Source organism: Balaenoptera borealis (genome assembly GCF_965194805.1).
Source record: "Balaenoptera borealis genome assembly, chromosome: 11".
Taxonomy (NCBI): Eukaryota; Metazoa; Chordata; class Mammalia; order Artiodactyla; family Balaenopteridae; genus Balaenoptera; species Balaenoptera borealis.
Genome location: NC_138868.1, coordinates 88,267,845 through 88,285,816, shown reverse-complemented (window position 1 = coordinate 88,285,816; position 17,972 = coordinate 88,267,845). Strand labels below are relative to the sequence as shown.

The following is a 17,972-nucleotide window of genomic DNA, read 5'->3' as shown; positions in this document are numbered from 1 at the left end:
TATACTGTACTCACCCTTCTTCTTGTGATAATGAGGTGATAAAATACCTATGGGATAAAATGAAGTGAGGTGAATGGCATAGGCATGGTGACTAGTGTTAGGCTACTACTGACCTTCTGAAAATGTGTCAGAAAGAGGATCATGTTTTGAGTAATCCTGGATCATTGAACCATGACAATGTAGTTGGCTGGATGTCAGGAGCAGACAATGTCAGTGGTGGGGGACCCTGGGAAAACAAAGTGGGAGAGCAAGAGACTTCATCACTTGCACTTTGCTGGTGGTGCAGTGGTTAAGAATCCACCTGCCAGTGCAGGGGACACGGGTTCGAGCTCTGGTCGGGGAAGATGCCACATGCTGCAGAACAACTAAGCCTGCGAGCCACAACTACTGAGCCTGCACTCTAGAGCCTGCGAGCCACAACTACTGAGCCCACATGCCACAACTACTAAAGCCCGTGTGCCTAGAGCCCGTGCTCCAAAGCAAAGAGAAACCACAGCAATGAGAAGCCCGCGAACCACAACAAAGAGTGCCCCTGCTAGCCACAACTAGAGAAAGCCTGCGTGCAGCAGCAAAGACCCTACACAGCCAAAAGTAAATAAATAAATAAATAAATAAATTTATTTTAAAAAAAGAGACTTAATCACTCTACTCAGAATGGCATGCAGTTTAAAATTTATAAATTGATTATTTCTGGAATTTTCCATTTAATATTTTTGGACTGCAGTAGTTGACTACAAGTAACTGAAACCTCGGAAAGTGAAACCAGTGGATAAGGGGGGACTGCTATAGTTATTTATTTACCTGTTGACTTCACTCACTGTGGACCCTTCAAGGGGCCAGTGTGCGGCAGCCTGAGATTGTGGCAGAGCTACATCCTGGCTCTAAGTCCTTTGATTCATTACTCAGCCTCTGAGAATGTCAGTTTCCTTGTCTATAAAGTAGAGAAAATAATACCTTGCCTCACAGGACGATTGTGAAGATTTAATGAGATTGTGCGAATAAGCTACTTCATGTCACCTAGTATTCCAGATATGTGAAGTCATGCCTTCTATCAAAAGAAGTCCTTAGACTCCTGTCAGATAAAGTAGGAAACCCAATGCCTTCCTAACATTTTTGTGGATTCTCAAGGAAGGTTTGGGGGGCGCTTCCATTCTCCTCCTGACACTTGAACTCTCTGCTCCAAGCTTTTTCTCCATCTTAACTTCAGTTACTGTTCCCTGTCTATCCTTTTACTCAATGTTGCTGCCCTCTCTCCACCCCTGTGTGAACATCTCCCTTTTTCTCCAAAGCACCATTCATATGTCAGTATTGTGAATAACAGATTTTCAATGGTTTTGTTGGTGATTCTGGGGTAAGGGGGCTGGGGTGTTAATTTCCATGCAGAACAGGAAACAGCAAATTCAATATCAGTCCTCACTCCCTAGACTTTCATCACTTTTGTCCACCCTAGGGAATATCTGATAGACTCTTCATGCCTCTCCTTAGGCCCTGATCTTTCACCAAGTTGCAGAATCCACAATTAGGTTGTGTGTGTGTGTGTGTGTGTGTGTGTGTGTCTGTGTATGTGTGTGTCTTTTGGTGTTGTGGGGTGGTGGAAGGAAAGGATGACTTGTAATCTTTTAAGGACCTCAGCCTTGGAATTTACCTGTGCCTTTGCATGACCTTTCAAATGCAAATTATTGGTCTTCAATGTGTAGTCTCACATACTGTTTCTTCAGTCTTCCTAGGTATTCTGTGAGCTCTAGATGTCTGTTTACAAAAATACTTTATTGAGGTAATTTACATTCAGTACAATTTACACGTCTTAAGCTCATAGTTGATGAGTTTTGACAGCTATGTACCTGTGTGTAATCACCATCACAATTAAACTATAGAATAGTTCTGCACTCCTAAAGATTCCCTTGTGCCCCTTTGCAGACAGCCCTCCTCCACCAACCCCCAACTCCAGGCAACCACTAATCTGCTTTCTGTCATTATAGATTAGATTTCCCTTTGCTAGACATTTATGTGGATGGATTTTTCTGGCTTCTTTCTCTCATCATATTATTTTTGAAATGAATCCACAGTGTTGTATGTATCAGGAGAACATTCCTTTTTATTACTGCATGGCGTTACACCGTATGGATTTACTAAATTGGGTCTATTCATTCACTTGCTGATGGACATTTGAGTTGCCAGTTTTGGACTATTATGAACAAAGCTGCTATGAACATAAACAAGGACAAGTCTTTACATAGTGGTATGTTTTTATTTCTCTTTGTTAAATATCTAGGAGTAGAATGACTGAGCTATATGGTAAGTCTATGAGAAACTGGCAGACTGTTTTCCACAACGGTGATACCATTTTAAATCCTCACTAGCAATTTATGAGAGTACTGGTTGCTCTACCTCTACCTCTACCACCAATCCTTGATATTGTTAGGTTTTAAAATTTTAAATATTCCAGTGGGCGTGTAGTGGTATCTCATTTAGTGGTTTTAATTTGCATTATCCTGACAACCAAAGATGCTGAGCAGTTTTTCGTATAGTTACTGGTGACTCATGCATATTCTGTTGTGAAGTGGCTACAAAATCTCTGTAAATACCAATTGGGTCCTTTTTATATCTACTGTTTCTCTCCTCCTAATGTTTATGTTTTTCCTCTATATTCCTGAGCATATGGAACAAATTTAAAATAACTGTTATATAACTGTTATAATGTCTCTGTCTGCTAATTCCATTAACTCTGTTATTTTTGGATTTGTTTCTACTGATTGGTGTTTTTCCTGCTTATGGGCTGTATTTTTCTGCTTCTTTTCATGCCTGGTAATTTTTGTTCTGATGTCAGACATTGTGCATTTTTTGTTGTTGGCTGCTGGATTTTGTTGTATTCTTTTAAATAATTTTGGGCTTTGTTCTGGAAGGCAGGTAAGTACTTGGAATCTGTTTGACCCAGTTAAGTCTTGCTTTTAAGCTTTGTTTGGACATGTCTAAGAGTAGTCTTTAAACAAATAGAGTAGTCTATAGACTAAAGCTATAAAGATATACTTCTGAGGACTCTACCAATGGCCCCCTTTATTATGAAATCTTTTCAGTCTGTCTTGTGGGACAAAAATCATTCCTAGTGCTGGGTGAGATCTGGGAATTGTTTGATTGTTTGGCACACTGCTTTTTGGTGGTTCTTTTTTTTTTAATCTTTTTTTAAAATTAATTAATTTTTGGCTGCGTTGGGTCTTCATTGCTGTGCGTGGGCTTTCTCTAGTTGTGGCAAGCAGGGTCTACTTTTCTTTGCGGTGTGTGGGCTTCTCATTGCGGTGGCTTCTCTTGTTGCAGAGCACAGGCTCTAGGCATGTGGGCTTCAGTAGTTGTGGCATGAGGGCTCAGTAGTTGTGGCTTGCAGGCTCTAGAGTGCAGGCTCAGTAGTTGTGGTGCATGGGCTTAGTTGCTCCGCGGCATGTGGGATCCTCCCAGACCAGGGCTCGAACACGTGTCCATTGCACTGACAGGCAGACTCCACCACTGCACCACCAGGGAAGTCCCCTTTTTGGTGGTTCTTTACCCCACATTGTGGAGTGTGACTCCTTGTGGGCACAGACCAATACTCAACAAAAGATTCAAAAGGAGCTCCCTCCTCTTATGTGCTGTGCCCCACAAATTCTAAATACTTTTACCTTCTCATATTCTGATCTCTATTTCCTCAACTTAGTGAGATGGTGGGGCTCTGTTTGTGCTTTCCTCTCCCTATGCAGAGGCAGGAAACTAGGACTTATTTAATTCATTTCTATTCTATCAGAGGTCACAGTCGTGCACTCTCTGTTGTCCAGTGTCTGAAAGCATTGGTTGATATATTTTGTCTAGTTTTCTAGTTGTTTAATGTTGGAGGGTAAATTCAGTCACTGCTATTTCTTCAGCTAGAAGCAGAGGTTCATGTATGAATATCATTTATAAAATTGAGGACTGTAATAGGATTAAGAACTTTTAATTTTATAATTAAGGAAACAAAAGGAAAATTTATACTTATTATAGCCATCATTTCCTAAAAGAAAAGATATTTCATGGTAAAAAACTAAGAAATATATATTATCACTATGTAGGATAATCCTTTCTATTAAATAAGTTTTGTCCATGAGAAATTACATTATTAATTTTTCCCTCATTTTGTCACATGAGTAGAGTTTACTTATCAACCACTTGTAATCTGTTGGTGAGTGTTCAGAAAAGACTGATCCAGGCCATGCTATCCTTTTCTTATGCCCATACTATAGAAAAAAGTACTGAGATTCAGGTAAATTAATGCTTAAGTGATAAATGTTTAGCAATATAGCCAAGTCTAAGACTCAGATTTCCTGACTCCTAGTTTCCTTCTTTTCCTCCATCACAATGAAGTTTTCCGTGTGTGTGAAGATAGTAAAATTGAGCTACTGAACACTTTAGACATTATCTTCCCACTGAGGTATAACATTTCATAAACACTTATCTTGGCCCTTTTTTACTATTCTTTAATCTGAGTTAAGTACAATTATTATTATGATAAAAATGTTATCTACTATTTGTGTGGCACTTTATACTGTTTATACTGAGAGCATGTTATTTTTTTTTTTAAACATCTTTATTGAAGTATAATTGCCTTACAATGGTGTGTTAGCTTCTGCTTTATAACAAAGTGAATCAGTTATACATATACAGTATGTTCCCATATCTCTTCCCTCTTGCATCTCCCTCCCTCCCACCCTCCCCGTCCCACCCCTCTAGGTGGTCACAAGAGAGCGTGTTATTTTTTAGCTTCTAGAAAGTAAGTAGAAAATATGCTCAATGAAGCAATTAAAATAAGAGCCCCAAGATTTCATAAAATACTTAAACATATTCAGATATTTATTGAATTGATTGCATTTGAAAAATACCAAATTCAAGACCATTAATCTTAAAGAAAATAACTTACTAAACATATATTCTATTTAATAAATTAATGAGAAGGTACCTAAAGAGATGACTTTATCGGGGCTTCCCTGGTGGCACAGTGGTTGAGAATCTGCCTGCCAATGCAGGGGACACGGGTTCGAGCCCTGGTCTGGGAAGATCCCACATGCCGCAGAGCAACTAGGCCTGTGAGCCACAACCACTGAGCCTGCGTGTCTGGAGCCTGTGCTCCGCAGCAAGAGAGGCCGTGATAGTGAGAGGCCCGCGCACCGCAATGAAGAGTGGCCCCCACTTGCCGCAACTAGAGAAAGCCCTCGCACAGAAACCAAGACCCAACACAGCCAAAAATAAAATAATAAATAAATAAATAAAAATTAAAAAAAAATAATAATAATATAAAAAAAAAAAAAGAGAGATGACTTTATCTTATAAAGAACTTGACACTTTTACTTGGATGTCTCCAGGCAATTAAGATTTACATTTTCTGAAGCTAATTCATTTTGCCCCTCAAAAATTTCTTTTCTACCACTTATCTCATTCAATTGCTCATTTCAGGAACTCACAATTTATACTTGATTCTTCCCTGTCCCTCAGCTTCTACAATCAAGTTGCCAAGTTTTATCAACTTTACATCCAAAATGTATATCAAATCTTTGTATTTTTCTTCACCTTCAATACAAACCACTAACATTTCTCACTCTTTTTGGACCTCAACGATTGTCTGGTTTCCTCACATCTATGTTGGTTCCTAGTCTTTACTCAGCAGACAAGGGGATCTTTAAAAAATTCAGATCTGTTCATGTGACTTGTGGGAGAGACAAGGATGCTCACCAAACCCTCCATCTGCTCCCTGACATTTCTCAGCCTCCTAGAGTTAGGAAGGCTATGGGACTAGTTCTGGCCAATTGACTGTGGGCAGAAGTGACTTGTCAGTTTTAGGCAGAAGAAGAGAGAAACTAGAGTCTAACTCAACAAATGCCTTTCCTCTGCTGTGAAGTCTGTGCTGTGAGCACATTCCCGATGGTGAAGTTACAAGTCAGTCAAGTGGCTTTGGGGAGTGGCTTTGGGGAGAAGAGTCCCTATCAACCCGCAATAGACATATAGCATGAATGAAAAATAAACTTTTTTTCCTTAAGCCACTGGGATTTGGGGGTTACTACAGTATAATTCAGCCTATACTGCGTTCTCATTGGTTGTAGGATACAGTCCTGAATTACTAATGAAGCTTTGAATGATTCTTAACGCACCTGCCACTCTCCATCTTCATCACAGTTTGGTCATATTGGTTTTTCTCTTTTTGTTAAATGTTCTTTCCTCCTTAAGCTACTGCGTATCCTGGCAACTTTGAGGGTAACTGAGTGTCATCTTTTGTATACTGCCAGTCACTGATCATGCTAATGGATTGGGTTAATTATAGCATGTCAGTATATATTGGGTGGAATTTCTACTAAAGTGCATTTTTTGTAGCTGGTATAGAAGTGGCCTTGTTAGGCCATGAATTGACATAAATAGTCTTTAGGGGTAAATTGGAAACACAGTATTACATTCATTTTTAATGAAAAAAGAAACTAATTTGAGGTAATTTAAAAAGTCAACAACATCAAGAAAAAGTATTTGTTGGAAAGATATTTAGGTATCTCATGGAACCCCAAAATATCTGAATCTGTAGCCTGCTGGGATAGGAATTAAAAAATAAATCTTTATCCCAGGCAACAATTTTTTCTCTTCAGTCTCTAGTCTCTGATTTGCTCACCATACTGCTTTATTCTTTTCTATCAACTGGAATTATCTGCTTCTTTGTGTGCATGGGGGTAGATGGCTACCCCCAGTTCTCAAGCTGGATTTATCTTGGTTCTGGTCATATGGTAGAAGCTAATTAGCTGTCTCTGAACCTTTATTCCAAATTGCTAAGAAGAATATGTGTAGCCTAGTCAAGGTCAGTTGTGTGTGCATGGGGAGGGGTGGGGTGTGTGTATGGTGTGGTGAGCAGTTCTTAAGGAAATGGGATCATTGTGAAGTGAGCAGAGACCCTGAAGTTAGTTCCATTTATTTGAAATCTGGGAAGCAGTGTCAAGAGCAAATCAAGGAGTTGGTAGGTGAAATTCACCAAGTTTTATCTAGAAAAAATTTAAAAAATCTTAAAACCAGGAAGTTTATGTAAGAATCAAGAGAATTATTGATTAAAGATACGAACAGAGGATGAGAAAAATGACAGATTTTGCTTAATTTATAAAGGCTTGTTTTGACTGGCCAAATGCTTATGAAATTAATGAGTTATAATACACAAAATGGACAGCATTCAGGAAGCATTGGTTAGTTCCACCTCCCCTCTCACACTTCTCCAAGTTGAGTTTTTTTTAAAGGAAATGCATAAATGCTGGAAGGGTTTTTGGTTATATGAATAGTAAAAATGAAGGAGAGAATTAAAAGACTAAAATGTTTCAGAGTTTCCAAAACAGGAATTCAAGGAATTTCACAGGTAGCAAGAGTGTTGTGGAGATGAAGATGGGCCAGATGTCTTAGCCAGAGGGCTCCAAAAGGGGTGCACGCTCCCAAGGATAAAATGATGGAGTGCAGAAAGAAAATATTTAATTTCTGCTTATACTTATTCTTTATCTAAAAATTAAGAAGGAAATGAAACTTTGCTGATATTTCATATACAGATCAAAGCTGGTAGCCTAACTTGGATTGCATGTTAGACTAGAGCTACAATGTGTGGTACATGATAGAAAGGGAATATGCAGTATGGCTAATATCGTATACTTTGCAACCATACTCCCTGGGTTGAGTCTCATCTCTTATACAAACTATCTGTGTGACTTACATGAATTACTTAACCTCTCTGTGCCTCTTTTGCCTCACATGTGAAATAGGAATGAAAATAATATTTATCTCATAGAATTGTTCTGAAGATAAATGAGCTGATAGATGTAAAGTGTTTGGAAGAGTTGTTGATATACAGAAGCATGATATGAGTGTTAGGAACAACTATGAATCTGAGAGAAGAATGGGGTTCTAAACCATGGAGGAGCTGACAGTGGTGCCTTCCCTCTTCTGTTCAATTTCAGCCTTATGTAATGTATTACCATTCAGGTGAATTTTATCCAGTGGAATCATACAGATTGCATCATTTACTTTTAGTGAGAGTAGAAAGGCTTCTTGGTATCATTAATATATAGAAATAAGCAACAAACTATTCTTTTTTCATATAAACGTAGAATAAGAACTCTTGATTTTGGCTCTTAGTGACTCTAAGTTCTTTTCTTTCTCAAAATGGTAATTTCTAGGCTATTGTTTGTTATTCATATCCTATTTATTTGAGACATTTAAAGGCATTTCACTTAATGCAAGAAAATTGATCAGAAAAGCACTATTAGATTAATTGTATCAGGCATCAGCACTATGGTGGAATCTTTAATTTGGGGTCAAATTAAAGAATAGACATATCTTTGACTTGAAAAATAAAAACAGACCCCAAAGGTAGAATGTGTGCACATAATTGCTGTAATTATTAGGAGGCCCTGAATGGGTTGGATTGTTCAGATTGTTATGCTTGGTTGGGAACAAGAGGAGATAACTGAGAGAATCTTCATAGAGGCTGGTAAGATCAGCTCAAGGAGCCAATCATGTAATGAAACTTATGCATGTCAAACCCTCTGGGTGCCTATTGCCATTGGTGGCATAAATGGGTAGGTGAGGAAGCATTTTATGTTCTGTAGAAAAGGCAAAAACTCAGCAGAACTGATATTGAGAATGTTTAAAAATGGTGGAAACTGTTTTCACATGGTTTCCTAAGATTAAGGACCAGGAAGACCATCCTGAGTTGTGGTCCCTGTGTGGCCCCCTTCCATTTTCCTTCACTATGCCCGGAGAGTCAGAATTTGGAGAAGAAAAATAGCCAAACTGAAGGATATGCTCAAATTATGTTATGGTTAATTTTGTGTGTCAACTTGACTGGGCCACAGGGTACCCAGATATTTGGTCAAACATATTCTGTTTGTGTCTGTGAGGGTGTTTTTTTTTATGAGATTAACAATTGAAGTCAGTAGACTGAATAAAGCAGGTTGCCCTCCCTAATGTGGGTGGCCCTCATTCAGTCTAAAGACCTGAATAGAATAAAAAGACTGACCTTCCCAAGAATAACAGGGAACTCTTCCTGCCTGAGTGCTGAGCTGGGACATTGGTCTTTTTTCCTTTCTTAGTCTTTGTACTTGAATTGAAAGATCAGCTCCTCTTGGTCTCAAGTCTACCAGATTTCAGACTGGAACTAAATCCATCAGCTCTTTTGAGTTTCCAGCTGACTGCAGATCCTGGGACTTCTTAACCTTTGTAATCATGTGAATCAGTTCCTTATAATAAATCTCTTTATACAATAAAAATACAAATATAAATTTAAAAAATATCTCCTATTGGTTTTGTTTCTCTGGAAAACACTGACTAGTACAAGTTTCAATAGTATTAGGAATGATTTTTCTCATTCTAATACATTCTAATAGTATTAGAATGAAGAAAAATGACCCACATGGTGGCTCAGGCAATACACACTTAAGAAATTGAATTCAGTGTGGAGATCTGAAAAAAAAAAACTAAACAAAAATAGATCTGAATTAAAGCACTCAAAAATACTACATTTTATGCTAATAGTACATCTTCTTTGGGATTAAAAGCAGTATATGGCTGCTTAAATCATTATGTAGTAAAGTATATTGACAAGTAAAGGAAAGAAATGTAAGTCAAGCTTAAAAGGAATTCACATGTTTATAAAAACTGAACAACTGCATCTTAATTAAGACAGCCTACTCTTCAGAATCATCCCTTACATTTCTTTTTTTTTGTTTTTTGGGTTTTTTTTAATTTATTTATTTATTTTTTATTTTTTTTAATCAGTCATCAATTTTATACACATCACTTTATACATGTCAATCCCAATAGCCAAATTCAGCACACCACCATCCCCACACCACTGCAGTTTTCCCCCCTTGGTGTCCATACGTTTCTTCTCTACATCTGTGTCTCAACTTCTGCCCTGCAACCCGGTTCATCTGTACCATTTTTCTAGGTTCCACATACATGAGTTAATATACGATATTTGTTTTTCTCTTTCTGGCTTACTTCACTCTGTATGACAGTCTCTAGATCCATCCATGTCTCAACAAATGACTCAATTTCGTTCCTTTTTATGGCTGAGTAATATTCCATTGTATATATGTACCACAACTTCTTTATCCATTCGTCTGTTGATGGGCATTTAGGTTGCTTCCATGACCTGGCTATTGTAAATAGTGCTGCAATGAACATTCGGGTGCATGTGTCTTTTTTTTTTTTTAAAGGGAATGCTATTTATTTATTTATTTTTATTTTTTTTGGCTGTGTTGGGTCTTGGTTTCTGTGCGAGGGCTTTCTCTAGTTGTGGCGAGCGGGGGCCACTCTTCATCGCGGTGCGCGGGCCTCTCTTGTTGCGGAGCACAAGCTCCAGACGCGCAGGCTCAGTAGTTGTGGCTCACGGGCCTAGCTGCTCCGCGGCATGTGGGATCTTCCCAGACCAGGGCTTGAACCCGTGTCCCCTGCATTAGCAGGCAGATTCTCAACCACTGCGCCACCAGGGAAGCCCTGCATGTGTCTTTTTGAATTACGGTTTTCTCTGGGTATGTGCCCAGTAGTGGGATTGCTGGGTCATATGGTAATTCTATTTTTAGTTTTTTAAGGAACCTCCATACTGTTCTCCATAGTGGCTGTATCAATTTACATTCCCACCAACAGTGCAAGAGGGTTCCCTTTTCTCCACACCCTCTCCAGCATTTGTTGTTTGTAGATTTTCTGATGATGCCCATTCTAACTGGTATGAGGTGATAGCTCATTGTAGTTTTGATTTGCATTTCTCTAATAATTAGTGATGTTGAGCATCTTTTCATGTGCTTCGTGGCCGTCTGTATGTCTTCTTTGGAGAAATGTCTATTTAGGTCTTCTGCCCATTTTTGGATTGGGGTGTTTGTTTCTTTAATATTGAGCTGAATGAGCTGTTTATATATTTTGGAGATTAATCCTTTGTCCGTTGATTTGTTTGCAAATATTTTCTCCCATTGTGAGGGTTGTCTTTTCGTCTTGTTTATGGTTTCCTTTGCTGTGCAAAAGCTTTGAAGTTTCATTAGGTCCCATTTGTTTATTTTTGTTTTTATTTCCATTACTCTAGGAGGTGGATCAAAAAAGATCTTGCTGTGATTTATGTCAAAGAGTGTTCTTCCTATGTTTTCCTCTTAACAGTTTTATACTGTCCGGTCTTACATTTAGGTCTCTAATCCATTTTGAGTTTATTTTTGTGTATGGTGTTAGGAAGTATTCTAATCTCATTCTTTTACATGTAGCTGTCCAGTTTTCCCAGCACCACTTATTGAAGAGACTGTCTTCTCCATTGTATATCTTTGCCTCCTTTGTCATAGATTAGTTGACCATAGGTGCGTGGATTTATCTCTGGGCTTTCTATCTTGTTCCATTGATCTGTGTTTCTGTTTTTGTGCCAGTACCATATTGTCTTGATTACTGTAGCTTTGTAGTATAGTCTGAAGTCAGGGCGTCTGATTCCTCCAGCTCCGTTTTTTTCCCTCAAGACTGCTTTGGCTATTCGGGGTCTTTTGTGTCTCCATACACATTTTAAGATGATTTGTTCTAGCTCCGTAAAAAATGTCATTGGTAATTTGATAGGGATTGCATTGAATCTGTAGATTGCTTTGGGTAGTAGAGTCATTTTCACAATGTTGATTCTTCCAATCCAAGAACATGGTATATCTCTCCATCTGTTGGTATCATCTTTAATTTCTTTCATCAGTGTCTTATAGTTTTCTGCATACAGGTCTTTTGTCTCCCTAGGTAGGTTTATTCCTAGGTATTTTGTTCTTTTTGTTGCAATGGTAAATGGGAGTGTTTCCATAATTTCTCTTTCAGATTTTTCATCATTAGTGTATAGGAATGCAAGAGATCTCTGTGCATTAATTTTGTATCCTGCAACTTTACCAAATTCATTAATTAGCTCTAGCAGTTTTCTGGTAGCAGTTTTAGGATTCTCTATGTATAGTATCATATCATCTGCAAACAGTGACAGTTTTACTTCTTCTTTTCCAATTTGTATTCCTTTTATTTCTTTTTCTTCTCTGATTGCCGTGGCTAGGACTTCCAGAACTATGTTGAATAATAGTGGTGAGAGTGGACATCCTTGTCTCGTTCCTGATCTTAGAGGAAATGCTTTCAGTTTTTCACTGTTGAGAATGATGTTTGCTGTGGGTTTGTCATATATGGCCTTTATTATGTTGAGGTAGGTTCCCTCTATGCCCACTTTCTGGAGAGTTTTTATCATAAATGGGTGTTGAATTATGTCAAAAGCTTTTTCTGCATCTATTGAGATGATCATATGGTTTTTATTCTTCAATTTGTTAATATGGTGTATCCCATTGATTGATTTGCGTATATTGAAGAATCTTTGCATCCCTGGGATAAATCCCACTTGATCGTGGTGTATGGTCCTTTTAATGTGTTGTTGGATTCTGTTTGCTAGTATTTTGTTGAGGATTTTTGCATCTATATTCATCAGTGATATTGGTCTGTAATTTTCTTTTTTTGTAGTGTCTTTGTCTGGCTTTGGTATCAGGGTGATGGTGGCCTCATAGAATGAGTTTGAGAGTGTTCCTTCCTCTGCAATTTTTTGGAAGAGTTTGAGAAGGATAGATGTTAGCTCTTCTCTAAATGTTTGATAGAATTCACCTGTGAAGCCATCTGGTCCTGGACTTTTGTTTGTTGGAAGATTTTTAATCACAGTTTCAATTTCGTTACTTGTGATTGGTCTGTTCATATTTTCTGTTTCTTCCTGGTTCAGTCTTGGAAAGTTATACCTTTCTAAAAATTTGTCCATTTCTTCCAGGTTGTCCATTTTATTGCCATAGAGTTGCTTGTAATAGTCTCTTAGGATGCTTTGTATTTCTGTGGTGTCTGTTGTAACTTCTTCTTTTTCACTTCTGATTTTATTGATTTGAGTCCTCTCCCTCTTTTTCTTGATGAGTCTGGCTAATGGCTTATCAATTTTGTTTATCTTCTCAAAGAACCAGCTTTTAGTCTTACTGGTCTTTGCTATTGTTTTCTTTGTTTTTATTTCATTTATTTCTGCTCTGATCTTTATGATTTCTTTCCTTCTGCTAACTTTGGGTTTTGTTTGTTCTTCTTTCTCTACTTTCTTTAGGTGTAAGGTTAGATTGTTTACTTGAGATGTTTCTTGTTTCTTGAGGTAGGCTTGTATAGCTATAAACTTCCCTCTTAGAACTGCTTTTGCTGCATCCCATAGGTTTTGGGTCGTTGTGTTTTCATTGTCATTTGTCTCTAGGTATTTTTTGATTTCCTCTTTGATTTCTTCAGTGATCTCTTGGTTATTTAGTAATGTATTGTTTAGCCTCCATGTGTTTGTGTTTTTTACGTTTTTTTCCCTGTAATTCATTTCTAATCTCATAGCGTTGTCGTCAGAAAAGATGCTTGATATGATTTCAATTTTCTTAAATTTACTGAGGTTTGATTTGTGACCCAAGATGTGATCTATCCTGGAGAATGTTTCATGCGCACTTGAGAAGAACGTGTAATCTGCTGTTTTTGGATGGAATGTCCCATAAATATCAATTAAATCTATCTGGTCTATTGTGTCATTTAAAGCTTCTGTTTCCTTATTTATTTTCATTTTGGATGATCTGTCCATTGGTGTAAGTGAGGTGTTAAAGTCCCCCACTATGATTGTGTTACTGTCAATTTCCTCTTTTATAGCTGTTAGCAGTTGCCTTATGTATTGAGGTGCTCCTATGTTGGGTGCATATATATTTATAATTGTTGTATCTTCTTCTTGGATTGATCCCTTGATCATTATGTAGTGTCCTTCCTTGTCTCTTGTAACATTCTGTATTTTAAAGTCTATTTTATCTGATATGAGTATAGCTACTCCAGCTTTCTTTTGATTTCCATTTGCATGGAATATCTTTTTCCATCCCCTCACTTTCAGTCTGTATGTGTCCCTACGTCTAAAGTGGGTCTCTTATCGCTTCTCGGCCTTTTGGCTAAGATCAAGTGTAAAGTGGGTCTCTTGTAGACAGCATATATATGGGTCTTGTTTTTGTATCCATTCAGCAAGCCTGTGTCTTTTGGTTGGAGCGTTTTATCCATTCACGTTTAAGGTAACTATCGCTATGTATGTTCCTATGACCATTTTCTTAATTGTTTTGTGCTTGTTTTGTAGGTCGTTTTCTTCTCTTGTGTTTCCTACTTAGAGAAGTTCCTTTAGCATTTGTTGTAGAGCTGGTTTGGTGGTGCTGAATTCCCTAGCTTTTGCTTGTCTGTAAAGCTTTTGATTTCTGCATGGAATCTGAATGAGATCCTTGCTGGGTAGAGTAATCTTGGTTGTAGGTCTTCCCTTTCATCACTTTAAGTATATCATGCCACTCCCTTCTGGCTTGTAGAGTTTCTGCTGAGAAATCAGCTGTTAACCTTATGGGAGTTCCCTTGTATATTATTTGTCATTTTTCCCTTATTGCTTTCAATAATTTTTCTTTGTCTTTAATTGTTTCCAATTTGATTACTTATCAGAACTTGTAATCAGAACGATTACAAGAGACAGAAGAGGCCGGGTGTGTGGCACCAATAAAACCGCACACACCCTGTTCTTCTCTCTGCCTGTTGCTGGTTTGTGCATTTCCCCACCACACCTTCCGAGAGCAGTTTGTTTCCCGGAAGCAGCAGAAGAGAGGTCGGGAGAAGGAGATGCCTTATTGTTGTGAATGTGATGGACCTGGTGGCACCACAGGGGACTGGAAACCAAGGCAAAGACTCCAGTGTCTGATGAACTTACTGGTTGAACTTACTGCTTACTGGTCTTTGGCAGATTATCAGCTTCTAAGAGTCTCTGTTTCTTCATCTGTAAAATTGGATCACGGTACCCGCACTCATTGATTTAACAAATAATATAAAGATATAAATATGTACTCTGGTGTATTCTAGGTGCTGGAAATCAAGCAGTAAACAGAACAGTCTCTCCTCTTCGGATGTTACTAGTCTAACATGGGAAGACGAAAAACTCGGCAATGACATCTGTGTCAGGTGGTTATGATACTTAGAAGAAAAATAAAGCCGGGGTGAGGGGTAGGGGAGACAGTGTATGCATGTGGGGACGACTTTTCTTAAAAGTCAAGGAAGGCATCTTTGATAAGATGATACTTAAACAGAACCTGGAAGAAAATGAGGTGCCATATAGATGTCCAGGTACGGCAAAGACCAAGTCAAAGGTGCTGGAGTGGGAGAGTGCTTGGCAAGTTCAAGGAGCATGAAGAAGCTCTGTGTGGCTGGAGGGGTGGGAAAGTGGGGCTCAAGGAGAAGAGAGCAGAGAGGGTGTGTGTGTGTGCGCGTGCGCAGGGGCTGGTTGGATCGTGCAGCCTTGCAGGGTTACTCTAAGTGAGATGGGAAACAACTGGTGGCCTGGAGCAGAGAAATGACCTGATGTACGTTTTAGAAGGACCACTCTGGTTGTTCAGTGGAAAGTAGATTTTAAGACTGTAAACTCGGTGCTCTGTGACGACCTAGATGGGTGGGATGGGGGGGAGGAGGGAGGTCCAAGAGGGAGGGGATATATGTATACCTATAGCTGATTCACTTCATTGTACAGCAGAAACTAACACAACATTGTAAAGCAATTATACTCCAATAAAAAAAACAACAACACTGTAAGTGGAGAAGCCAAAAGACCAGGTCGGAAGTGATTGCATCTCCAGGTGAGAGAGGAAGAGAGCTTGGATTTCAGCAGTGGTCATGGTGATAAGTGACCGTCAGAATCTGGAAATATTCTGTAGGTAGAACCTGTAGGATGAGCTAATATGCGGAGTGGGTTGGGTGAATAGTGAGACACAAAGAGACACCTTGAGATTTTGTCCTGAGATTGGGATTGACACATACACACTACTGTGTATAAAATAGGTAACTAATAAGGACCTACTGTATAGCACAGGGAACTCTACTCCATACTCTGTAATGGCCTGTACGGGAAAAGAATCTAAAAAAGAGCAGATATATATATCTGTATAACTGATTCACTTTGCTGTACACCTGAAACTAACACAACATTGTAAATCAACTCTACTCCAATAAAAATTTAAGAAAAAAGAAACAACACTTTTGCAATAAAAAAAACGATTTTGTCCTGAACGATGGGTAAACTGGAGTTGTCACATATTGAAACGGAGAACTGGGTGAAAGGAGAACCCTTTGGTTGTGGGGTGCAGGAACCAAGAATTTGGCTTCAGGCGCATTAAGCAGCAGTTGTCTGTTGGGTACCCAAGTGGAGGTGATGGGTAGACAGAGGCGTGTGAGCATCCGGGGCCCTGGGAGAGGCCGGGGCTGGGATACGATCATCAGTGTGTAGTTCATTAAAAATCTTGGGGCTGCATGAGATCATCAAGGGAGTGACTGAGGACGGAGAAGAGGAGTGGGTGGGACATTCCAAGGTTTAAAAGTCAGAAAAGTGAGACAGAACCAGCATGAGAATCAAGAGAGCCTGCTTAAGACGGGACATAGTACAGAGTGGGGGCTCAGTAAATAACGGCCACTGCCATCACCATGACCATCGGTATTTTCATGGTTAGAGTACGGAGAAGTGAAGTTTGAAACCAAAATAGCAAGCGTTCAGGAGGACGCACTTCATCTGCTTTTTCCTCTTTTCCTTCCCTTTCCTCTGGTTGTGCATCAACCGTGGTCTCAGACTTCCAGCTACTTAATAAAAATAAAACAAAACCACAAAAAACTTCTGGGCACCTTACAAGCCCACAACTCAGTTCAAAATATTCAAGAAGAGCTGAGGTCTTTGGGTTGTTGGTAGGGTGAGTCATCACTGAACAGAGTCAGGGAACTGGATGTGACTTTCTCCTCTTACCAACTCACTATATGACCTCAGGCAAGTCCGTCCCTGCCTCAGTCCTGGAGGAGGATAGAGACTTCCATTCAGGGGAGAATACTGATTAGCTCATCAAGTTTCCTACTTGGATGGCATCTCTGCCATTTGCTTTTCTCGTCTCCAAAGCATATAGATCCTATCCTCAATTATTAAAGCAAGATAACAGTGCTTTTGATTTCCCTCTGAGAGTCTAACCTCAAATTGTCGGCTGTTCAGTACTTACAAAGTCTGGGAGAGGTGTGCCCTTTAGGAGTGACCATCCAAGGTCCCCCGCCCCATCCACCCCTGTAGGCATTCTGAGGCAGATGCCTCTCACTGGTCTACCAGAAGGCCAATTACTTGAACCATATTAGTTTATTTCCTTGTATAATGATCTTCACTGAATTGCATTTTAGGAATCATGCCCTTGGCTTTAATTAAACATCCTTGAAACAGTCATGCAAAGTTCACTGCTGCATTTGCACAAGAACTACTGTTCCAGACACGACCTATACGATTCTGGAAAAGACTTCCTGAGTGTTTTTGTGAAGTACAAGTCTGCAGGATATTAATAAAAATTTCATTATGGGAAAAGTTGAGTGAGTTTGGAAAAAAACCCAGGTGTCTTTCTTAAAGGTTAACTAAGAGGCTTTACTAACAAAAAGTACAGTGGATCCTTAGAAAGAGGATAAACTGTGCAAGATTTCCCATTTTGTCGACCCTAGAATCCTGTTTTGGTGGTGCAGCTCTTGGGATCAGTGCTCTGTGCACCCAGCAGAAGAGGCTCTGAATGCTTCGGGCTCAGTTAGTCAAGCACCGTGAGCTGCAACAGGGAACATACAGACAGGAGGCCAGGTAAGCAAGTGACAGGGGAGCCTGCAGGGGGATGAGCAGCGAGTGGGCAGCTGGCTCTTCCGTGCACAGCGATCCTGGGTGCCTGGGGTCCCAAGAGGCTTTGCAACATCCTGGCTGCATCAGCTATTAACTTTGCTATTCATGGAGTTAGGGGTCCTAGTCTCAAATATATCCCTCAGTCACCCTCCTGTACAACAACACACAAAGTTAAAATATTTAAAAAAATAATTCATTGTTAGGAAAAGGACACAGAGACATGTGCTGTGTTTACAGTTTCATGGGC

At 39.3% G+C, this 17,972-nt stretch overlaps 1 protein-coding gene across 15 annotated transcripts in view; it reads left to right on the top strand.

Annotated features, from left to right (window-relative positions):
- LOC309606460 (uncharacterized protein) overlaps positions 1 to 17,972 on the top strand; it is a 112,163-nt gene that overhangs the window by 77,925 nt on the left and 16,266 nt on the right. For all 15 annotated transcript variants that reach the window (XR_014231837.1, XR_014231838.1, XR_014231839.1 and 12 more), the window contains one exon: positions 17,560 to 17,689. Coding sequence is in view for 1 of the 15 variants with exons in the window: in XM_082343598.1 (XP_082199724.1) it covers positions 17,625 to 17,689 (65 nt within the window). In the remaining 14 variants the exon portion in view is untranslated. The remainder of the gene's footprint in view (positions 1 to 17,559; positions 17,690 to 17,972) is intronic.